We start from the raw sequence: 25249 nt of genomic DNA, 5'->3' as shown, positions 1-25249 counted from the left end.
TCTCAGTCACACTATATGAATTCTATTAAAAAAAGGTGAAATATTGTTTTCATCTGAAAATAGCATTTTAAAGTGAATGTCTGACTCCCAAGTAAAGCACACTAAATGAAAATCAGCTGCCCTGTTTTTTCATTACTCGTGCATATTTTAGTTCTTTGAAGAAGTTCAGATAAAAATTCAAGCCCCTGCCCCTTTAATCCCCAACGCTAAAATCGACCTTCTGTCCAATCTTGGGGCCCCTGGACCGCGAAGGCATTTGTTTCACATCCTCATTGTGGGACAAGCTCCCCTAAAGTTTAATAACTTTTTTAACTTAGAGTTTACTACTAACTTTAATAAAACACACCTGAATCAGTTAATCAAGGTCTTTGGGTTTATTGTAAGCGAGGGTTGAAAGTTTAGTGTCTGATATTTGGTGACCGCACAATTCAGATGTGATCATTAAAATCTTCACATCAGCAATGAACCTGACAGGCCTGAGAAAAATAAACTATGTTCTGTTTTCCTGAAGCACATTTAAAGTGAATTTGAAAGAAAAGTCCCTTTCCCTTTCTTACATGAACAACAAAGCAGTAAAAGGATGAGGAAAAGTGAGAGCTAAAAACAGCTCTGATTCTACATCTTTGATTATCAGAACTGGATTTACATGAATGTCTTTATGAGGAATATGACTATGCATAAAAGAGTGCATTTCAAGTCAAAACTCAACTTCTTACATTTCAAGCTCTCTGCACAATTCATACAAACTTTATATTTAGAAATGGATTGATAAGTATGTTGTTTGATAAAATATCTCATATAATTTGGTGCCCCGTAAGTTATTTTGTACACATCAGTGTGATGCCAAGTATAAAGCTACACAAATGTTTTTTTTTTTTTTTTTTGTATGGCTCCCAGTTAACCGCCTTGAAGTGATTTATTTGTTTTCATTTGTGAAATGCTGACTGTGTAGTGACTTTTGTATGGATAATAACAGGTTGGTTTATTTTGGCAAGATCATATGAAAATAAATTCATTTTGTGATTTATGCAACAGATTTATACACAAGAAGAACTTTGACAGAGTGCAGCTCCGTAGCCAGCTATGGGGTCAAGTCAAGTCAAGTCACCTTTATTTATATAGTATTTTAAACAAAATACATTGTGTCAAAGCAACTGAACAACATTCATTAGGATAACAGTGTGTCAATAATGCTAAATGACAGTTAAAGGCAGTTCATCATTGAATTCAGTGATGTCATCTCGGTTCAGTTAAATAGTGTCTGTGCCTTTATTTGCAATCAAGTCAACGATATCGCTGTAAATAGAGTGACCCCAACTAAGCAAGCCAGAGGCGACGGCGGCAAGGAACTGAAACTCCATCGGTGACAGAATGGAGAAAAAAACCTTGGGAGAAACCAGGCTCAGTTGGGGGGCCAGTTCTCCTCCGACCAGATGAAGCAAAGTCAGATTGTGCAGAAGAATAATCTGTTTCCTGTGGTCTTGTCCTGGTGGTCGTCTGAGACAAGGTCTTTACAGGGGATCTGTATGTGGGGCTCTAGTTGTCCTGGTCTCCGCTGTCTTTCAGGGATGTAGAGGTCCTTTTAGGTGCTGATCCACCATCTGGTCTTTATACGTACTGGATCTGGATACAGACTGGATCTGGTGGCTATGATGACCTCGGAATAAGAGAGAAACAGACTAATATTAGCGTAGATGCCATTCTTCTAATGATGTAGCAAGTACATTGGTTGCTATGGGAAGTGTTCCCAGTTCCGGTTTACCTAATTAATGCAGCCTAAAAATCCTTTAACGGATTTGGATATTAAAAGCATATTAGTATGTTATGTGTAAGCCTGGTTAAAGAGATGGGTCTTTAATCTAGATTTAAACTGCAAGAGTGTGTTTGCCTCCCGAACAATGTTAGGGTAGGTTATTCCAGAGTTTAGGCACCAAAGTTTCCCAAAGTGTTGTAGATGATAAAACCATGCTAAAAGTTACTGTTGACTGTAACTATTACATTACACTTTGTAATGGACTATTTAAATTATAATTTAATTCTAAACCAAAAATCAATAAAAAACGAAAATGTACAGAAAGTTTCTGAGAAGCTCATGTTGTCTTGTAAGTTTCTAAAAGGACCTTGTAGATCTCCAGATAGATCTTTAGAACTTTCCAGAGACTCCCCTTTTCTAATTGTCTTGAGGAATGTACTTGCTGGTTTGTAAATGTCAATTATGATTTGAGAAATGTAACAAAAAGCAATTGAGGAGAAATATAGTTGAGAAGTTGAACTGAATTACACTGAAATACTTGTTAATACCAGATCTGTTAAGCATTTAAATGTAAACTAAAGAGGGCAATGTAAAAGTAGTCAAGTGTAAAGGAAATAGAATTTGAATAATTTTGATATTGCTTATTCTAAATGATTAATTGGGATAAAACGGGATACTGAAATAAACTAAATGAAAATGTTAATGTAGCATCTGTCACGACCGGGATTCAAGGAAACACGGAGAGAGAACCAATTGTGAGTAAGTCTTTATTTAAGGGAGCAGAGCACCACACCCCTGTGGTCAAGGCGGAAGCCCTCCAGGGCGGAGCAGAAGACCACCACAAACGTGTGGTCAGGAAGAGAGCCCCCCAGGGCGGAGCAGTAGACCACCACATCCTTGTGGTCAGCGCGAAAGCCCCCCAGGGCGGAGCAGAATACCACCACATCCTTGTGGTCGATCCACAAAGCCCCCAGGGTGGATCAGAAGACCACCCCTTCCGTGCGGCCGGATCAACGGGAGGACGAAACTCTGGTAATCCTATGGTGTTTCTACTGGATTCCAGAAGATCGGTGCTGACCTGGCTCTGCTCATGAAGATTATTGGTGACTTGCATCTGTTCATGAAGGTGAACAGATGACTTGACTCAGTCCTTGAAGGTCCCCGGTGACTTGACTCAGTCCTTGAAGATCACCAGCGACTTGACCCGACTCTGAAAGGTACACGATGACTGGCCTTGTCTCTGGAAAGTCCATGGTACCTAGCCCTGACTCTGGAGGGTCATCGGTGACTAGCCCGGACTCTGGAGGGTCATCGGTGACTAGCCCAGACTCTGGAGGGTCATCGGTGACTAGCCCGGACTCTGGAGGGTCATCGGTGACTAGCCCGGACTCTGGAGGGTCAACCGGAACCTCACTCATCTCTGAAAATTCAACGGTCACCTGACTCGACTCTGGAAGGTCTACAGGAACTAGCCCTGACTCTGGAGGGTCGACGGTGACTAACCCTGACTCTGGAGGGTCGACAGTGACTAACCCTGACTCTGGAAGGTCGACGGTGACTAACCCTGACTCTGGAAGGTCGACAGTGACTAACCCTGACTCTGGAAGGTCGACGGTGACTAACCCTGACTCTGGAGGGTCCATGAGCACCTGACTCGACTCTGGAAGGTCAACCGGAACCTGACTCGACTCCCTAAAGTCAATGGGCACCTGACTCGACTCTGGAAGGTCAACAGGAATCTGAATTGATTCTGGGGAATCAACTGGAACGTGACTCGACTCTGGGGGGTCAACTGGAACCTGACTCAACTCTGGGGGGTCAACTGGAACCTGACTCGACTCTGGGGGGTCAACTGGAACGTGACTCGACTCTGGGGGGTCAACTGGAACCTGACTCGACTTTGGGGGGTCAACTGGAACCTGACTCGACTCTGGAGTGACCACTGGAACCTGACTCGACTCTGGAGGGTCAACAGGAACCTGACTCGACTCTGAAGGGTCAACTGGAACCTGACTCGACTCTGGAGAGACCACTGGAACCTGACTCGACTCTGGAGAGACCACTGGAACCTGACTCGACTCTGGAGGGTCAACAGGAACCTGACTCGACTCCAGAGGGTCTGTAATCCCGTGCAGCGGCGCTGGGCAAGCAGCCATCTTGGGCCATGACTCTGGACAGGCGGCCATCTTGTGCTGTGGTGCTGGGCTGGCTATCATCTTGTTCTGTGGCACTGGACCGGTGGCCAACTTGGGCATTGGCGCTGGGTTAGCGGCCATCTTGTGCTGTGGCACTGGATTGGCGGCCATCTTGTGCTGTGGCGCTGGGCTGGCAGCCATCTTGTGCTGTGGCGCTGGGCTGGCAGCCATCTTGTGCTGTGGCGCTGGGCTGGCAGCCATCTTGTGCTGTGGCGCTGGGCTGGCAGCCATCTTGTGCTGTGGCGCTGGGCTGGCAGCCATCTTGGGCCATGACACTGGACTGGCTGCCATCTTGTGCGTTGGTCTGTCACAACCGGGATCCAAGGAAACACAGAGAGAGAACCAATTGCGAGTAAGTCTTTATTTAAGGGATAATCCAAAAAGCATAAACAGTCCAGGCAGGGTTCAATAGAAACATCCATCTAAACATAAACACAACAAGAAGACAAGGCTAGGGCACGAAATGACGGACATGAATAAACAAGGACTCCGTAACACACACTAAGACAGACCGGGTTAAATACTCAAGGAGAGACAAACGCTAATGGGAATTAGACAGAGTGTAATGATTAGTAACTAGTGACAGCTGGGTGCAAATTAAGCAGAGGACGTGAGGGATGTGATTCATAAAGTGACAGACACCGTGGGGAAGGAGGACACCTGACGCATGTAAAGTTTGTGTGGGTTCCGGCTCATGTAGGTATGGTTGGTAATGAGTTGGCAGACAAGTTTGCTAAACAGGCTTTGAAAGCAGCAAATGTGTCTATTCAGTGTAAAATATCAAAGGCAGAGGCTAAGTCAATGATTAAAAAACATGTTAAAAAGTTATGGCAAGATAAATGGGATAGGGGAGATAAAGGGAGGGGCTTTTACAGTGTAAACCCTGAGGTTGGTCAGGGCCGTTTGATAAGAAGATGTCGAAGAGAAGAGGCAATTTTTACAAGAATGAGAATAGGACACACTGGACTGAACAAAACACTGCAGATGATAGGAAAGCATAATTCAGGAAATTGTGGGAGCTGTAATGTGCCAGAAACAGTGGAACATGTCTTTATGATTTGTAGGAAATTTAATAGAGAAAGGTCTTTAATTAAAAGGAAAATAGAGGATAGTGGGGAAAGTTTTAACTTTAGAAATATTTTGTCTAAGGCTTCCGATCATAAAGTAATAAAGTATATGTTTGAATTTTTAAAGAACACCGGACTCATTGATAGAATATAGGGAAGTTATTTATTTGAAAGGAAATTTAGACAGATGGATTACTATAAGTTTTTTTTTTTTTTTTTTTTTTTTTTTATGTGGCTTGCAGGCTACATTATTTTCAAAGATATAAACCATAGTGGTGATTAGGCACAATTTAACTGGAGGGTGGCGGTAGTGCGCTAAGTTAGTCCGCATCCGCCGTTAAACAACCAAAGAAGAAGAAGAAGAAGAAGAAGAAGGAGGACACCTAGTGGATTCCCAGGGAATACAACCCAGACACTGTGACAGTATCTTATTCATTCTTTTGTAACTTTTTTTACAGAAAGCTTGGAGATCTGCAGGGTTTCTTTTTGATTCATTGTTCATTGATCGTATGAGAAGCCTGATGACTTCTGTTTCTGGTGCTCTTCTGCTTTGAGCAGATGATCTTGAGGACTGTTTTATTTTCAGATTATTTATTTAGCTCTTAGCTTTACTTGTTGCAATTTAGTGTTGCACTTATTCTCAAAAACCTTTGTCTTTTTTGTGCATGGAAAAAAAAACTGATACATGAGATTTTTTTAATTTGATATATTTCAGTTTTAGTACTTGATGTGGTACAATCAAAGTGCTGTTTAGAGATCACTAATGTGGAGATTTTTCTGAAACAGGGGACTTCTTACTACTGGCGCGGCATCATTTGTTCTAGAAACTAACTGCAAATGAGAAGCTGTCCTTTTCCTATTATTATATTTGCATATTTCAGTTCCGTGAAAAAGTTCAACTGGTGACTGAATTATTGTTACTTCTCTGTTAGACCAAAAGTGTCACTAGAGACCAGAAGTGGTTGTTGTTTTTTTCTTAGAGAGCAGGGGTTCTTGCTCCTATTTCTGGTGGTCGAACATCTTGAGTTTAGTGTTTTAATTAAACAAACCTAAACCAGTTCATCAATCAAGGTCTTTTGGTTTATATGTGAGTACGGGGTCAAGGTTAAAGGGAAAATAAGTAACTTTTTAGGTATTTTATTATCTAAAATCAATATTTTTATTCATAAATATGCCCTCAATGGTGTACAAATACCTATGCCAATGTTTAAACTAATCCTCATAAATGAAGAATTTATTATCTTTATATACATGGGACGGGTAGGTCGACGGAGGCTTCCATGTAGTTCCGCCATCTTGCAAAACTATAATAGCAGAGAGGGACAAAAAGTACTAAGCCAACGCGTTTCCACAGCGCGTTTTCGGTCAGAGCCAGAAACGCAGGTGCAGAGCAGTGAGAGGCGCTTGAAACTGCACCGGCAAGTTTAAAAGTCTGGATTGCATTCTTATTATGGACCATACGTATGCCGCGCCACAGGAGAAGAAAACGTCGTCGCCAAAACAGTCAAAAATAGAACGTAAAAGGAAACGTGACCGTAGATTACAGAAAACAAGAGTTAATGTCGGGGAAGCTTTTTCTAGGTGGAAAGAGCTAATGCTGGATAAAGATTTCAAAAGAGACGCTGAAGTGGCCAGTTTTCTTCTCGACAGGTAAGTCAGTGTTACAATCTATATTACAATATTTTTTTTATATCTAACAATGCACATTATTCAGAAAATATAACGAATAAAGAAGACATAACTACTAATTACAATATTTCATGTTTTCCACAGTCAGTAATTCATACTGTAACATTCGTTTGTTTATGGTCATGTTGCAGTTTGTTTGAAATAACACACCTGTTCACCTGAAGGAAAACTCGACGAAGTGCTATTAGAAGACATCCCGTCAAAGCTTTTTGGTACATATCGCCTACCGTAGATGCAACGCGCATTTGAAAAAGCGAGGCGCTGGAGAGCAAAATTAGTTTGAATGCAAAATACAATTTCACCACTAGATGGGAGTAATTCCTACTTAGTGTCCCTTTAAGCACTTGATATATGATGACGGCAAAATTCTGATTTAATCATTCAAATCTTTAGATTTAGTTAATTAAATGCTGAAATTGACAGGCAAGGAAACAGGAAGCTGTGTGGTGTTTTTCTGAAGCATGTTTTCACTGAATCTGAAAGAAAAGTACTTGGCACATTTTCAAATGAGTCACAAAGCTGAAAACGAATGAGAAAAAGAAAGAACTAAAACACATATTCATATTGTATATTCAAACTTTGTGTTGTTTCCAATTTGTATATAAATTATTTTAGTGACAGAATAATTAATGTGATTTTTAAATAAAATATCAATGATGATCATAATGTTTTTATCCTCTATTGCATATTGCATTTTATTCAAATGCATGTATCATGAAGAAACAAAGCATTTGTTTTACATAGGTGTCAGACTTATTAATTGTATAAAAATGACAAACATATTGCATATTGTATAAAAATGGCAACATATTTCCCTTCTCATGTAAGAATTAAAATACTATATTCTTGGTATTGATAGAATTAGACATTTTTAATATAGACAGTATATAGATTGATGTACAATGTTTTTCATGGTACTGTCCTGCAGTCATGGCATGACAAAAGCTAAAAGATGAATTTGGAATATAGATCAGGGGTTCTCAAACCTGTCCTGGAGGAATCCTAGCCCTGAACATCTTGTATGTCTCCCATTTGTATGTACAAAACGTGCAGGGCTAAGAGTCCTCTAGGACAGGTTTGTGAACCACTGCATTAGATATTATGCAAAGTCTTCCCAAAGTATAAGATAAAACCATGCTACTAATTCTTATTGAATCTAACTATAAGTGTTACGGTAGTCAGGGACAGGAGACTGGAATAACAGAGAAAGATGTTTATCACGACACAAGCAAAGGTGATGAATGGAAGAGCAATGGGTGCTGAAGACTTGAGTGATGAGATGATCCGGAGGGTAGTAGTTAGAGGACACACACATACAGAAGCCGATGGAGAGAGACAAGTTAGGTATATGGTTATGCTGGGGTGATTGCAGGTGAATGAGGAGCAGGTGGGTGTGATTAGTATTCAGGTGAGGGCGTGCACTGTGATTGGGTGGTGTTGGAGCCTGGCATGTCTGTAACAATAAGATTACAAGATGACAATTTGGAATGGACTGCTTGCATTATAATTGTATCCTAAAACAAAAATCAATAAAGAAAGAAAATGTACAGAAAGCTTCTGAGAAACTCATCTTGTCTTATTGTCTACATTGTTTCTCAAAGGACCTTGTTGATCAAAAATTTCTTGAGACTCCACTTTTTTTCTTTTACTCAAAAAAGAAAGAAAGAAACAAACAAACAAAGAAAAAAGATTGGTTAATTATTATTTATTTGATAGATAGGGTTTTAAAGTGAATAGCTGACTCCTAAGTAAATCACACCATTTTTTCTCATTAAATGAAAATAAACAGCTGCCCTCTTTTCATTAGTTCTGCATATTTTAGTTCAAATAAAACATTTGAGCCCCTGTCCCTGTAATCGCTGGAAAATAAAGGAAGCTGATGTGTGTTGTTTTCCTCAAGCACATGTTCAGTGAATCTGAAAGAAAAGTACCTAGTAACTTCAACTATCCTACGTGGCCAGAAAACAGAAAATGGATGAGAAAAAAGGAAGATCTAAAAACAGCTCTTGTTCTGCAATGTTGATACCCAGAAATGGATTTACATGAATGTGTTTATGAGGAATATATCTCTGACTGTGTATATAAGAGGATGCTCAGACGTTATTCTGGACACAACAGCTCTGAGATCTTCAAGCTCTACAGAACTTCTACAGATTCTTTCTGTCATTGTGAAGAAACATCTTGAAGAATGAGAAGCCTGATGTGTTTGCTGTTCCTGGTGATCTTCTGCTCTGTGCAGATGACTTCAAGCGGTGAGGGCTCTTTTCCATTTTGAATCAAGACAAAATGTATTGTTTTCAGAATATGTATGGAAGTTTTAGTTGCATTTGTTGCATTTTGTGATTTAAAAATATTGTTATAACAGCTTATAATCTTTTTGCATGAATACACATATTTGATAATTCACATATCTTCATATTTCAGCTAACCTGGCAAGTGAAGTGGCAAACTCAAGGTGTTGTGGAGAGTTCAGTAATGTGAAGGTTCCTGTGAAACTGGTGACGTCTTACTATTGGACCAGCAGCATCTGTGGTAGACGCGCTATTGTGTGAGTGTCATTTTAACTATTATTTAATTTTCAAACTAGAAAGTAAACATCAATAAGACACTCTTCTGAAGTCTTTGAATTAAATCATGTTTTTGTTTTTCCCTTCAGGTTTCAGACAATTGCGGGGAGAAAGTTCTGCATTGATCCACAGACCCCCTGGGTGAAGAGTCATATTGAAACAGTGGACAAAAGAACAACTGCTACAAAATCTAATGCTAAAAAAACAACTGTTACAGAATCTAATGCTACACAAACATCTGCTACAGAATCTACTTCTGCTGCATTGACAACTGCTGCTACAGCAAAGACTCAGAGCCTTACAGTCTAAAAGAAGCTACACTGTTTCTATCTGATCTCTGCATTTCATACTGTATATACAATCATATTTCTGATGTGTATATTAATATATATTTTCCAAGTAATGTATGTAAATAAATCCAGCTTTTTTTATAAAATATAAATTAATATAAAAAATATCGTCATTCCTTTTTTCCTTTTATGAATGTAGTTTATTCTTTATTTAGATTGTATTTAAACTTTAGTTTTATTTATGATGTGTGATACAAAACATTTAGTAAAAAAATATAAAACAAAAGAAAATCTAATAAATAAATTAAAGACGTTTGTGCAAATCCTTGTATCACACAATTACTTATATAACTGTAAATGCTTCAAAAAAACTTTTACACACAAATATGTTTTTTTATGGGTGTTTATTCAGAGTCACCTCTTCATTAATAAATCATTTTATTGCAATCTAATATGGATCAAATGCAAAGTGAAGAAGTTTGTTACTCTGATGCAATTGAGGTTTCATGTTGAGCACTTAAAATCCTCCTCAAATGTGAGATTAGCAAAACTGATCTGAACCAAAATATACTTTACATTGCTTTATAATAAAGAGACGCAAATGTTATGGAAAAGTTATGAATGAGAGATTTTTTTTTTCTTCTTCTTCTTCTTCTTATTACATTTATATGGTGCAACACCATTTATTTCATTCACAATAACTCTGCTGGCTTATTTATTTCTTGTAAAAGCGGTATCTATAGACTTTATATGGTTCATTATATAGAGGTTTATTATTCTTATTAGTCTCATAACTTCATCATGTTTGTTAAAATGTGTTAAAATGCTATGTGTCCTTAAGCTTCAAGGTGCCAAGCATGTGCCACACCCCTCTTGGCTTGTTAATTTACGATTAACTTCTAGCTCCACCCCCTGATCTCAAGCCAATTAGGACACTATAAATAGCACCTGTGCCCACAGCACCTTTATTCGGGGATGTGTTGCGAGTTGCCGGAGTGCTGAAGATCCTACAGCTTCGCTGGTCATTAGATTTATTTCTGTTGTTTATTTGCTAATCTCTAGACGTGTTTCTGTTTAGTTAAATAGTACTGTCCTCCGTGAAGCTCTTGCCGGTGAGGGAGCCAAGGGGGGAGCAGGACTTCCTGGTTTGAGACGCGGAACAGGACGACGATTGGCGAGAGCGTCGAGGCGCTAAAGACAAAACAACAGTCGAGCCGGAACAGGAGGAAACGTCAGGACAAATTAATAGATTCTAAAAGGATCAGTACACATCCAGAAATAACTCTAATCGGATCTTCAGCACTCCGGCGACTCGCAACACATCCCCGAATAAAGGTGCTGTGGGCACAGGTGCTATTTATAGTGTCCTAATTGGCTTGAGATCAGGGGGTGGAGCTAGAAGTTAATCGTAAATTAACAAGCCAAGAGGGGTGTGGCACATGCTTGGCACCTTGAAGCTTAAGGACACATAGCATTTTAACACATTTTAACAAACATGAAGTTATGAGACTAATAAGAATAATAAACCTCTATATAATGAACCATATAAAGTCTATAGATACCGCTTTTACAAGAAATAAATAAGCCAGCAGAGTTATTGTGAATGAAATAAATGGTGTTGCACCATATAAATGTAATAAGAAGAAGAAGAAAAAAAAAATCTCTCATTCATAACTTTTCCATAACATTTGCGTCTCTTTATTATAAAGCAATGTAAAGTATATTTTGGTTCAGATCAGTTTTGCTAATCTCACATTTGAGGAGGATTTTAAGTGCTCAACATGAAACCTCAATTGCATCAGAGTAACAAACTTCTTCACTTTGCATTTGATCCATATTAGATTGCAATAAAATGATTTATTAATGAAGAGGTGACTCTGAATAAACACCCATAAAAAACATATTTGTGTGTAAAAGTTTTTTTGAAGCATTTACAGTTATATAAGTAATTGTGTGATACAAGGATTTGCACAAACGTCTTTAATTTATTTATTAGATTTTCTTTTGTTTCATATTTATTTACTAAATGTTTTGTATCACACAGGAAAAAAGGAAGTAACATAGGTGATGAGTCTGAATATGAGAAAATATGTAACGTTACAAGTAAAATCAGGGATTCAGGGCAAAGGATGATGAGAAACCGTGAGGATAAGGAAATGAAAGTTATGATTACATTTGTCAAACAAGCAGAGCAATACATGCATCCTGTTAAATTATCAAAAGCGATAGAAAAAGAAGTGGGGTCAGTGAAAGGGCTAGCATGTTTGAGCAATGGAAGAGTCTTGATTAAATAAGGATGAAAATCAGAAAACAAAGATTCTAAAACCGAAAACACTAGGTGGTGGTAAAATAAGTTGTGCTGGAATAGATGTGAAGAAATGTGGCGTTATTTCAGCAGTACCCTTAAATGTATATGGGAGACGTAAAAGGAAACTTGATTTGAAGTTGCTTTGGCTAGAAGATTGACGACATGGAAAAATAATGAAAAATGTGATTGTCTTTCTGTGCTGTTACACTTTGAAGATAATAATCTACCAGTCAAGGTGAAGCTAAGTTTCATGAGTTATGTGGTACGGGAGTTTCTACCCCCTCCTTTGCGTTGTTATAAGTGTCAGCGCATAGGTCATACTGCTGCTGTTTGCAAAGGGAAAATGCGGTGTGCAAAATGTGGAGGGGAGCATGAATAAGAGAAATTTAATGAAGTGGCAAATTAGATGGGACAGTAGTAGCACAGGGAGATGGTGTTATAGTATCACACAGACAGTAGGCAGGATACATTGTCAGGGAAGAAATGGAAAAGAAGTATTGCTGTCTAGGTTAAGATTGGGACATACTGGGTTAAACTCAAATAATGGGGCTACATGAAAATGGATTATGTGATGTGTGTGTGGTGTATCTGAAACTCAATGAAACCTCTATTGCAGGTATGATAAATAATTATGATGTATGTGGGATGATAGAGTAGGGTTCAACCTGGAAACATAGTTAATGGTCCAAAAGTGAAAGAAGGAAGAGGAAATAGTTTTAAACTTCAGACTTATCACCCAAGGATAATTTGCCACCCAACACAGTAGGTGGCGATAATGCTCCTTTGGAGTTAATCGCCATTAAACAAGAAGAAGCACCTTTATTCTGGTGCACATGGATCATAGGCAGTAAAAGAAATGGACACAGCGACCCCATTGGAACTCAATTGAGACAAGTGAAGCCCATTTTTAGCGTTTTTTAGCACTTCCGTTTCTGACGCGCAGACTCAAACGAAGCTTGACGACGTCAGCAACCTGTCTGCCAGATGTAAATGTTCTAGTAGCTGTGCGTGCAAACTGCCATCGTTAATCTTGCAGAGACGGCGAGCTTGAGCGGGGAGTTCTTTGTCATGAGTGAGCAGGAGTAAGTATTCTGATTAATTATTTTGTATAGTATTTTAAAATGTAACGCCAGTGAGCCATATTAAGTTAATTGCCTGCGAGCTTCTCCTCCTGTCTGTACGGTAATACGACAGAGAGTCGAGTGGTTCTGACGCAATTGTTAGCCTATTTTTTACAAAAACTGTTTATACGGGGCCATAATGTAACATAGAAGGTAATGGAGCCCTTTATACATTGTCATGTATCTTTAGAAATAAATAATGGACAAACGGAGTCTTTAAACGCCTCAGATGTTAAGTTATTCGCTGTCAAAGTGACGCCAAAATGAATGGGGGTCAATGGGAATGCTAACGCAAGTGAAGTTCTGCTAAAAGATGGCAGCCCCCACCCGACTTCAACTTCCGGTTGAGTTCCTTGCCCCTTGACATGGATGCACTGTGCAGAGGACTGAGATCTTTTTCCTTTGTTTTTCCCTGCGTGTGTGTATTTGACCATGTAAGTGCTTTTGTTTGACACTTAATTATTATTCTGTTTTTCTTAAGTTTGTCCTAAGTGTGTTTATTTTGCTGTATTTCCTGCTTAAGCATGTTCTTTAGATATGTATTTGAGATTTATAGTATGAGTAGATGGACTTATGCACTGTTTAAATTTTTAAATTTTTTTAAATTAAATTTTCTCCTGTGAATTCAATGTTATGTTTATTGTTATTGTTAACTAAATCACAGTAATTCTGTCCTTTTTGTAGAAACCACACGCTTATACACATACACCCCTGCATACACACCCATACCTAATACCTGCTGAAGAAGGAAAATAAAGACCTTAATATCAGAGTGACTGGACCTGTTCTTATTGACAGCCCCATTGGCTTCAAGCTAGCTACCTAAACATCGTCCTACTCCTTTTCAATGTTCATCTCTGCAACCAAGTCATGACAGACCATAGAAAGGAGAAATTATCCAGTATTTAATGGGAAATGGCTTTACTTATTCTTTAATTTCTATAGGTAGATTTATTGTACTTTTATTACTCTAGAATATATTTTTATAATTAATGTTTTTATTTTGGTTAAATTGTTTTTCTCTTTATACCAGCATAACAAAACATGTTTTTCGTGTTTGTCTATACAAATGAGGTTGCATTGTAGTGTGTGTTTTTTTTTTTTTTTTTTAATAAAAAAATAAATAAATTAAATGTTTTCTAAACGTGTCTTCTGATGGTGATATTTGCTTCCTTAAACACCTTTAACATGAACACAGTTAAATTCATGTAAATATTGAATTTCAGGAGAAACGGTATTTAATCTGTCTTGGTCATGATGTGTACACATCATAATATAATACTTCCATCCATTTTCTTGAAATACACACCATATAAAAATATGAAGTCCGTATTTGAAATTCACATTGATTCCTGAACATGATTAAATTTTTTTTTTTTTTTTCATGAACATTACAAGGCCAAAAAAATAGAAAGTTTTGTGTTGCGTTTCTAAAGCATATTTGATTTTTTTTTTAATCTGAAAGAAAAGTTGCCATATTTCCACCTGGACGGCAAAACATAAATAAGATCATGGGGAAAAAGGAGCTTAAAACAACTCTCAATGTGTTCTGACGTTTATTGGACATGTGAAATTAAATTATGTGTTTGTTTTAAGATATCCCATAAAATATAAATAATAAAATTAACATTATTATCCTCAACTATATGCATTTAGATTATCTTTTATTATTATTTAGAAGTCAATGTTAAATGATACTTCAATAATTTGTCAAATTAAATAAAAAATACACACATACAGTATGCAGAGCTAAAGGGCCTGCAATACTCACACCTGGCCTCTTGAGAACTTGCGTATACCACCTGAACTAAGTGCACAAGACTTTCCCAAGTCTGAAAAATGCCAAAAGCACTCCTTAAATCCACACTATCTCTAATACTACTTCAGATTGGTCCACAGGCACAGATACATCTAGATCTGTACTGTAAAAAACAGACTGGTATGACTTTAGTTAGTCTTAAATGTTTACATGCCATTAGGGTTAGAAGACAAATTCTCATTTTAGTCAGATTCAGAAAACCCTTAAGTAGATCACAATATTTTTGACCCAGCTGCAAATGAAAAGCAGCCCTTTTTCTTGTTATTATATTTGCATATTTTGATTCTGTGAATTTGTTTAACTGTTACCTGAATTATTCTCACTTCTCTGTTAGACCAACAAGTGTCACTAGAAACAAGAAGTGGTTGTGTTTTCTTAGAGCAAGGGGTTTTTGGTCCAACATCTTATGTTTAGTGTTTTAATTAAACACCTTAACCAGATTTATATGTGAATAAGCGGTGAAGGTTTAGCACCTGATATTGATAGCAGAATACATAATTGATCATTTAAATATGCTGTGCTTGACAGGCATGGAAAGAGGAAGCTGTGTGTTGTTTTGCTGAGGCACGTTTTCAGGGAAACTGAAAGAAAAGTACTAGGCACATTTTTACATTAATGACAAAGCAGAACAAAGATGACAGAAATAAAGAGCTAAAACCACCTCTCATTCTTCAATGTTATTACTCAGAACTGGATTTACATGAATGTCTTTTTGAGGAATATGTCTCTGACTGTGTATATAAGAGGATGCTCAGACGTTATTCTGGACACAACAGCTCTGAGATCTTCAAGCTCTACAGAACTTCTACAGATTCTTTCTGTCATTGTGAAGAAATTTCTTGAAGAATGAGAAGCCTGATGTGTTTGCTGTTCGTGATCTTCTGCTCTCTGCAGATGACTTCAAGCGGTGAGGGCTCTTTTCCATTTTGAATCAAGATAAAATGACAAATGTGTTTTTTTCAGATTATTTACGCAAGTTTTAGTTGCATTTGTTGCATTTGGTGATTTAAAAATATTGTTATAACAGTTTATAATCTTTTTGCATGAATACAGATATTTGACATTTCACATATCTTCATATTTCAGCTAACCTGGCAATTGCAGTGGCAAACTCAAAGTGTTGTGGAGACTTCAGTAAAGTGAAGATTCCTGTGAATAAAGTCGTGTCTTACTATCAGACCGACAGCATCTGTGCCAGACGCGCTATTGTGTGAGTGTCATCTTAACTCTTATTTAATTTTTAAAACTAGAAAGTAAACATTAATGAGACACTCTTCTGAAGTCTTTGACTTAAATCATGTTTTTCCCTTCAGGTTTAAGACAATTGCCGGGAGAGAGATCTGCATTGATCCACAGACCCCCTGGGTGAAGAGTCATATTGAAACAGTGGACAAAAGAACAACTGCTACAGAATCTAATGCTACACAAACAATAACTACAGAGTCTAATGCTAAATCAACAACAAATGCTACAAAAACAACTGCTACAGAATTTAATGCTACAAAAACATCTGCTACAGAATCCAGTGCCAAATCAACAACAAATGCTACACAAACATCTGCTACAGAATCTACTTCTGCTGCATTGACAACTGCTACTACAGCAAAGACTCAGAGCCGTACAGTCTAAAAGAAACTACACTGTTTCTATTTGATCTCTGCATTTCATACTGTATGTACAATCATATTTCTGATGTGTATATTAATATATATTCTCCAAATAATGTATGTAAATAAATCCAGCTTTTTTAATAAAATATAAATTAATTTAAAAAATATTGTCATTCTTTTTTTCCTTTTATGAATGTAGTATTTATTTTTTATTTAGATTGTATTTAAACTTACTTTAGTTTTATATATGAGGTGTGATACAAAACATTTAGTAAATAAATATTAAACTCAAAAAAATCTAATAAATAAATTAAAGACATTTGTGCAAATCCTTTTATCACACAATTACTTATATAACTGTAAATGCTTCAAAAAGACTTTTACACACAAATATGTTTTTTATGGGTGTTTATTCAAGTTATTTTTTTTTACACTTACATGATGCAACACCATTTATTTATTTGCTCCCTTTGCAACTGATGTGGCAAACTGTTGTGGAGAGCTCTCTAAAGTGAAGATTATTTTGAAACAAGTGAAGTCTTACTACAAGACCAGCAGCAGCTGTCCCAGATGCGCTATTGTGTGAGTATCATCAACATTATCTCATTTTCAAACTGCAAAGCCAATTCATTTTTCCATTACAAAAACTTTAATCAAAATCTTATTTTTTGTGTCTTTCCTCTCAGGTTTCAGCCACATCGGAGAAAGAGTTCTGTGCTGATCCAGAGAGCCCCTGGGTGAAGAGTCATGTTGATAAAGTGGACCGTATAAAAGAGGAAACACTTTTTCTATTTGACATTTCATATTGTATATTTAATCATTGTGTTATTTCTAATGTGCACATAAAATAATTTGTTTACAGAATCATTTAGGTGATTGGTTCAGTTGTTTTAATAAATATCAGTGATAAAATAATCATAAATGTACTACACTAATGTTTTATTCTCTATTGCATGTATATTACATTATATTAAAATGTTTGTTATTATGAAACAAAGCATTTGTATTAAATATCTCAGTCAGTGTTATGATACAGTATTAAAGTAGATGATAAATGATAAAACAATGCTTAAGATTCTTGCTTTTTTCTGCTGATGTCACAAACTGCCAGATTCAAACTAGTTTTGCACTTTCACAGAAAGACACAATGGATAACTCATAATCACACAAAGGTGCTCAGACAACCTTTTCAAGCTCATAATTCGTTTATTTTATTTTATTGATATCCAAATTATAGTCAAATAAGAAACCAAATAAGAAATTGAATGGCCTTTTCAAGCAACTATATTTTATTATTTTACAGGTCTATAACAGACCAAACCACAGAGTAACTATATAACTTTATACTGCAAATATGCAAACTAATGTAAACACCTCTTCATACATTAGAATATAACATCACATCAATAGTGGACAAGAAGGAACTGAACAGACAGGGTTTTTAAACACAAGTAAAGTTATCAGGGGAATGGAAACAGGTGGGGATTAATCAATTAAGAAAACGAGGAACAGAACATGACCAAAATAGGGAAAAACATAGTAATAGAAGTTCATGACTATGGAAGTTCACCCCCCTCCCGGGAGACCACTGCAGAGTCAGAGAGACTGAGGATGGAGGTGGAGCCGGAGGGAAGGAGGAGCCTGAGAGAGCCGGAGGGATGTAGTGACGAGGTGAAGCCAAGAGGAATGGAGTCCCGAGGCGGCAGATGGTCAACGACTGACCAAGGTGGAGCCGGAGTGACGAGGGAACCCGGTGGAGCAGGTGGAATGCCGGGCCATGGTGGAGAAGAGGGAGCTAAGAGCTAAGGCGGAGCCGAAAGGTTGGAGGTATGAGGTGGGGTCCAGGGTTCGCAGGCTGGAAGTGGAGACAAGGGATCCTCACGCCAAGGTGGAGCTGGAGACTGGAAGTCCCGAGGCGGACCAGAGCGCACAAACTGAGGTGCGCTGACTGAGGTTGTTCCAAATGGCTGGACGGAACCAGAGGAGATGGAGCAGAGGAACTGACTGGTCTAGAAGGAGGCGGGAAAGGGAGGCTGGGAGGGAACACAGGGGGATCAGGGCTGGACGGAACCAGCAGAGACACAGGAGATTCAGGGCTGGATGGAACCAGCGGAGACACAGGAAAATTAGGAATTACCTCCCCAAACCAGTCTATAAGGTCCATTTGAAAAATTCCTCAACATAATATTCAGAAAGCAGTTGCAGCTCACTCTCAGTCGCAGAAGTGTGGGCAGGGCTTTCCTCCACGCCCTCGATCTCCACCAGTAATCCCACGATGCACAGTGTTGCTGGCTCACACACCTGGTGTCTAACTGCTCCAGGCATAGGAGTCGGACTGGCGGGATAGTCATTCCGGGAAAGAGAGAAAACAAAACAAAAAAGAAAGAAAATTGCAGCTAAACACACTTTTTAGGTCCGCTATTTTGTAACACGTGCTGGTGTGTAAATCAAGACACACGACGATGGAGATATATATATAAAAGTTATTTTAATAATCACTGGAGAATAAGGGCACATCTAACACAAATCTTCAAACATTAGAATATAACATCACATCAATAGCGGACAAGAAGGAACTGAACAGTTTTTAAACACAAGGAAAGTAATCAGGGGAATGGAAACAGGTGGGGATTAACAAAATGAGAAATGGTACATGACCAAAATAGGGAAACACAAAGGAACAGAAGTTCATGACTATGACATTTGCAAGGTTTTGTGTCTGTTTCTCACATAAAAGCATATACAGTTCGAATAAAATTGTATTTAAATTAGCCAACTATGCAGTAGAGCTACAATGTCTTTTTTCATATTTGGGAAGCTGTTGAAGGTATCTCTGTGTTAATATTAGTGTCATTTATCAAAGTAAAATATCCACATATCGTCTATTCAGAGTATATTTTTGTACAAGAATAAAACTGTGAATTGTGTTAATCATTAGATTTAGCTCTGAAAATGAAAGGCCTGAAAAAAAGGAAGCTGTGTGTTGTTTTCCTCAAGCACATTTTCAGTGAACTGAAAGAAAAGTACCTTCAACTCTCTAAGATGGGTAGAAAGCAGAAAAAGATGAGGTAAAGAAAGAGCTAAAAAAAACTCTCATTCTGCAATGTTGATACTCAGAAATCCCTATAGACCCCCTGAGGAACAGTTCCACTCATTCTCTACTATAGGAGAGGAAGAATTGTATAAACTTGTTAAATCATCTAAACCAACAACATGTATGTTAGACCCTATACCATCTAAGCTCTTAAAAGAGGTGCTCCCAGAAGTCATAGGTCCTCTTCTGACTATTATTAATTCCTCATTGTCATTAGGATATGTCCCCAAAACCTTCAAACTGGCTGTTATTAAGCCTCTCATAAAAAAACCACAACTTGACCCCAGAGAACTTGTTAATTATAGACCAATCTCGAATCTCCCTTTTCTGTCCAAGATACTAGAAAAGGTGGTATCCTCACAATTATATTCCTTCTTAGAGAAAAATGGTATATGTGAGGATTTCCAGTCAGGATTTAGACCGTATCATAGTACTGAAACTGCTCTCCTTAGAGTTACAAATGATCTGCTCTTATCATCTGATCGTGGGTGTATCTCTCTATTAGTTTTATTGGATCTTAGTGCTGCGTTTGACACAATTGACCATAACATTCTTTTTTGCATAGACTTGAACACTTTGTTGGCATCAGTGGAAGTGCATTAGCATTGTTTAAATCGTACTTATATGACCGCCATCAGTTCGTAGCAGTGAATGAAGATGTATCATATCGATCACAAGTGCAGTATGGAGTACCTCAAGGCTCAGTACTAGGGCCGCTACTCTTCACGCTTTATATGTTACCCTTGGGAGATATCATCAGGAAACATGGTGTTAGCTTTCACTGTTATGCTGATGATACGCAGCTCTATATTTCCTCGCAGCCCAGTGACACACACTAATTTGAAAAACTAATGGAATGCATAGTCGATATAAAAAATTGGATGACGAGTAATTTCTTACTGCTAAATTCTTAAAAAACAGAGGTGTTAATCATAGGGCCTAAAAACTCTGCTTGTAATAACCTAGAACACTGTCTAAGACTTGATGGTTGCTCTGTCAATTCTTCGTCATCAGTTAGGAACCTAGGTGTGCTACTTGATCGCAATCTTTCCTTAGAAAGCCACGTTTCTAGCATTTGTAAAACTGCATTTTTCCATCTCAAAAATATATCTAAATTATGGCCTATGCTCTCAATGTCAAATGCAGAAATGTTAATCCATGCATTTATGACTTCAAGGTTAGACTATTGTAATGCTTTATTGGGTGGTTGTTCTGCACGCTTGGTAAACAAACTACAGCTAGTCCAAAATGCAGCAGCAAGAGTTCTTACTAGAACCAGGAAGTATGACCATATTATCCCGGTCCTGTCCACACTGCACTGGCTCCCTATCAAACATCGTATAGATTTTAAAATATTGCTTATTATTTATAAAGCCCTAAATGGTTTAGCACCTCAGTATTTGAATGAGCTCCTTTTACATTATACTCCTCTACGTCTGCTACGTTCTCAAAACTCAATTTGATAATACCTAGAATATCAAAATCAACTGCGGGCGGCAGATCCTTTTCCTATTTGGCGCCTAAACTCTGGAATAACCTACCTAACATTGTTCGGGAGGCAGACACACTCTTGCAGTTTAAATCTAGATTAAAGACCCATCTCTTTAACCTGGCATACACATAACATACTAATATGCTTTTAATATCCAAATCCGTTAAAGGATTTTTAGGCTGCATTAATTAGGTAAACCGGAACCGGAAACACTTCACATAACAACGTACTTTCTACATCATTAGAAGAATGGCATCTACGCTAATATTTGTCTGTTTCTCTCTTGTTCCGAGGTCACCGTGGCCACCAGATCCAGTCTGTGTCCAGATCAGAGGGTCACTGCAGTCACCCGGATCCAGTACGTATCCAGACCAGATGGTGGATCAGCACCTAGAAAGGACCTCTACTGCCCTGAAAGACAGCGGAGACCAGGACAACTAGAGCCCCAGATACAGATCCCCTGTAAAGACCTTGTCTCAGAGGACCACCAGGACAAGACCACAGGAAACAGATGATTCTTCTGCACAATCTGACTTTGCTGCAGCCTGGAATTGAACTACTGGTTTCGTCTGGTCAGAGGAGAACTGGCCCCCCAACTGAGCCTGGTTTCTCCCAAGGTTTTTTTTCTCCATTCTGTCACCGATGGAGATTCGGTTCCTTGCCGCTGTCGCCTCTGGCTTGCTTAGTTGGGGTCACTTCATCTACAGCGATATCTTTGACTTGATTGCAAATAAACACAGACACTATTTAAACTGAACAGAGATGACATAACTGAATTCAATGATGAACTGCCTTTAACTATCATTTTGCATTATTGAGACACTGTTTTCCAAATGAATGTTGTTCAGTGCTTTGACGCAATGTATTTTGTTTAAAGCACTATATAAATAAAGGTGATTGATTGAAATCGATTTACATGAATGTCTTTTGTCAGGATCTGGGTCTAGTTCTCTCTCTCACTCTAGCTCTCTCTCTCTCTCACTTCAGTGCGCGCACACCTGTTTGCGCTCTGTCTTCACCTGTTGCTCACCGCAATGAGCGCTCTCGCTGCTTTGCGCTCTCACCTGTGTCTTGTCTAATTACTCCAGTCTATTTCTGGCGTTTGTTCTCTCTGTTCTGGGTCGGATTATTGTGTAAGCTATGCCGTTGTGTGATTGTCAACCATAACCCTGTCTTGTCCTATCTTGTGTAGCAGCAGCAGCAGCAGCAGCAGCAGCAGCAGCGTTTGCCTTAGTGTGCCCTGTCTCCTGTCCCCAGCCGGGAAGAGCCTCATCTGGAGTTACTCTTCTCTCGAGTAATCCTTCTCCTTTGCGAGTCCTGTTAGAAAGTTTTTGTTCTGCGCTGCCCCGCCTGGCAGAGGCTCTTCGGTCAAGTTTAAAGAGAATGTTTTTTTTTGTTCCATTTTTATGCCATCTACCTTCGGCTGTTTTGTTATAATAAAGGACTGTATTTATTGAAGGCTACCTTTTGCGTTTGGATCTTCTGTACCTCCACCTGACAGTCTTTGGAGGAATATGTTTATGTCTATGTATATAAGAGGATGCTCCGATGTTATTCTGGACACAACAGCTCTGAGATCTTCAAGCTCTATAGAACTTCTACAGATTATTTCTGTCATTGTGAAGAAACCTCTTGAAGAATGAGAAGCCTGATGTGTTTGCTGTTCCTGGTGATCTGCTCTGTGCAGGTGACTTCAAACGGTGAGGGCTCTCTTCCATTTTTAATTTAGAACAAAAGTGTTGTTTTCAGAATATTTATGACCGGTTTAGTTTAATTTGTTGCATTTGGTGATTAAAAAATATAGATATAACAGCTTGAAATCTTCTTAAAAAAATGTCTTTAAATTTTTGCATGAAAATAGGTTTGTGATTCTGAATATCTTTTATATTTCAGCTCCCTCTGCAATTGATGCCCAAACTAATTGCTGTTTAGAGTTCAGTAATGTGAAGATTCCTGTGAAACGAGTGGTGTCTTTCTATTGGACCAGCAGCAGCTGTCCCAGACGTGCTATTGTGTGAGTGTCATTTTAGCTATTGTGTCATTTTCAGACTGTAAAGTGAACTTCCACTGAACAATCTTCTGAAGTCTTAATTAGAACTTTTTTTTTTTTTTTTTTTTTTTTTTTCAGATTTAAGACAAAAGCAGAGAAAGATTTCTGTGTCAATCCAGAGACTTCCTGGGTGAGCAGCCATGTTGATATAGTGGACAAAAGAACAACAACTGCTACACGGCCATAATAATCGTTATTCAGTATTCAGTAGATTGGCAAGTTTATATTGTAATAAAATTATTTTGGGTGGTGACTTTAATTGTTTCTTAATGCTACCTTGGATAAATCACCCTCCGTTACCATTGTGCAGTTTCTAGTTTGATTTGTGATTCATGTCATGAACCGAGTCTTCTTATTTCTGGAAAATAAACCCTTTTTAGTTGATGGATGAGCACTTTGTGGCATTTTAAAGGAGAATACTGATTATTTCGTTTGTAATGATTTCGAACAGTGGTTCCCAAACCTGTCCTGGAGTACCCCCAACACTGCACGTTTTCTGTGTCTCCCTAATTAAACACATTTGATTCAACTCATTGGCTCATTATCACATGGGTTAATCAGATGTGTTTAATTAGTGAGACAAAGAAAACGTGCAGTGTTGGGGGTACTCCAGGACAGGTTTGGGAACCACTGATTTAGAAGAGACTGATCCCAGAGGGTTATGGGATGCCTAGGTCTTCCCAACCAGGTTGCAGTAGTGCCCCCCCACCCCCATGCCTTATTTCTGTGCAGGTAAAGCCAGGTGAAGGTGACTGAAAGATGCTCGTTTGGGGAGTGGTCTTGTCAAAGTTTAAAAGCCTCATTGCGCTCGAGGGAAGAGGCTTGTGTGATTCTTTGTTGTTTTGGGGCTATGGCTAATTGTTGGTTGTTTCTAAGCTTTGCTGCTGATTCTAAGCTTTGTCTACATCGATATAGACACTTGTTTTTTTTTCTGTATTTGTTTTGAAACCATATGTCTTGGACACTCGGGTGAAGAGCGGGGCGGAGCTGTCAACTGATCACCACCTGGTGGTGAGTTGGATCCGATGGCGGGGGAGGAAGCTGGACAGACTCGGCAGACCCAAACGTACTGTGAGGGTCTGTTGGGAACGTTTGGCCGAGCCCCCTGTCAGAGAGATCTTCAACTCCCACCTCCGGCAGAGCTTCGACCGGATCCCGAGGGAGTCTGGAGATATTGAGTCCGAGTGGACCATGTTCTCCACCTCCATTGTTGCTGCGGCTGCTCGGAGCTGTGGCCGTAAGGTCTCCGGTGCCTGTCGAGGCGGCAATCCCCGAACCCGGTGGTGGACACCGGAAGTAAGGGATGCTGTCAAGCTGAAGAAGGAGTCCTATTGGGCCTGGATGGCTTGTGGGACTCCGGAGGCAGCTGACAGGTACCGGCAGGCCAAGCGGACTGCAGCCCGGGTAGTCGTGGAGGCAAAAACTCGGGCCTGGGAGGAGTTCGGTGAGGCCATGGAGAAGGACTATCGGTTGGCCTCGAAGAGATTCTGGCAAACTGTTCGACGCCTCAGGAGGGGGAAGCAGTGCCCTACCAACACTGTTTACAGTAGAGATGGGCACCTGTTGACCTCAACTGGGGATATCGTCGGGCGGTGGAAGGAATACTTCGAGGATCTTCTCAATCCCACCGACTTGTGTTCCGTTGAGGAAGCAGTGGCTGGGGACTCGGGGGGGCACTCGTCCATCACCCGGGCTGAAGTCATCGAGGTAGTTAAAAAGCTCCTCGGTGGCAAGGCACCGGGGGTGGACGAGATCCGCCCCGAGTACCTCAAGTCTCTGGATGTTGTGGGGCTGTCTTGGCTGGCACGCCTCTGCAACATCGCATGGCGGTTGGGGACAGTACCTCTGGACTGGCAGACCGGGGTGGTGGTCCCTCTTTTCAAGAAGGGGGACCGGAGAGTGTGTTCCAACTATAGGGGGATCACACTTCTCAGCCTCCCTGGAAAAGTCTATGCCAGGGTACTGGAGAGGAGAATTCGGCCGATAGTGGAACCTCGGATCCAGGAGGAACAGTGTGGTTTTCGTCCCGGTCGTGGAACACTGGACCAGCTCTATACCCTTTCCAGGGTGCTGGAGGGTTCATGGGAGTTTGCCCAACCAGTCCACATGTGTTTTGTGGACTTGGAGAAGGCATTCGACCGTGTTCCTCGCGACATCCTGTGGAGGGTGCTCCGGGAGTATGGGGTCGGCGGCT

At 39.3% G+C, this 25249-nt stretch overlaps 2 protein-coding genes across 2 annotated transcripts; both read left to right on the top strand.

Moving 5' to 3' along the window:
• The first annotated feature begins 8829 nt into the window (after positions 1 to 8829).
• Positions 8830 to 9580, top strand: LOC113042819 (C-C motif chemokine 13-like). The gene is made up of 3 exons (XM_026201819.1): positions 8830 to 8956; positions 9129 to 9252; positions 9361 to 9580. Exons 1-3 carry the CDS (start codon positions 8893 to 8895, stop codon positions 9578 to 9580), a joined length of 408 nt encoding a protein of 135 aa, XP_026057604.1. The 5' UTR covers positions 8830 to 8892.
• A 13064-nt stretch (positions 9581 to 22644) lies between these two features.
• Positions 22645 to 23242, top strand: LOC113042818 (C-C motif chemokine 13-like). The gene is made up of 3 exons (XM_026201818.1): positions 22645 to 22705; positions 22899 to 23019; positions 23134 to 23242. The coding sequence occupies exons 1-3, from the start codon at positions 22645 to 22647 to the stop codon at positions 23240 to 23242; spliced, it is 291 nt and encodes a 96-aa protein (XP_026057603.1).
• Positions 23243 to 25249: the final 2007 nt, after the last annotated feature.

The sequence above is a fragment of the Carassius auratus genome, chromosome 25 (assembly GCF_003368295.1).
Source record: "Carassius auratus strain Wakin chromosome 25, ASM336829v1, whole genome shotgun sequence".
NCBI classification, from domain to species: domain Eukaryota; kingdom Metazoa; phylum Chordata; class Actinopteri; order Cypriniformes; family Cyprinidae; genus Carassius; species Carassius auratus.
Note: the sequence above shows the minus strand (reverse complement) of the source record. Positions and strands in the feature narration are given on the sequence as shown.

Excerpts from the sequence above, each read along its gene's own strand:
- LOC113042818 (XM_026201818.1), top strand. The coding sequence starts at position 22,645 with ATGAGAAGCCTGATGTGTTTGCTGTTCCTGGTGATCTGCTCTGTGCAG. Across the intron at positions 22,706-22,898 it reads TGTGCAGGTGACTTCAAACG|CTCCCTCTGCAATTGATGCC; the intron begins GTGAGGGCTCTC and ends TTTATATTTCAG. Across the intron at positions 23,020-23,133 it reads TGTCCCAGACGTGCTATTGT|ATTTAAGACAAAAGCAGAGA; the intron begins GTGAGTGTCATT and ends TTTTTTTTTCAG.
- LOC113042819 (XM_026201819.1), top strand. The coding sequence starts at position 8,893 with ATGAGAAGCCTGATGTGTTTGCTGTTCCTGGTGATCTTCTGCTCTGTG. Across the intron at positions 8,957-9,128 it reads TGTGCAGATGACTTCAAGCG|CTAACCTGGCAAGTGAAGTG; the intron begins GTGAGGGCTCTT and ends TTCATATTTCAG. Across the intron at positions 9,253-9,360 it reads TGTGGTAGACGCGCTATTGT|GTTTCAGACAATTGCGGGGA; the intron begins GTGAGTGTCATT and ends TTTTCCCTTCAG.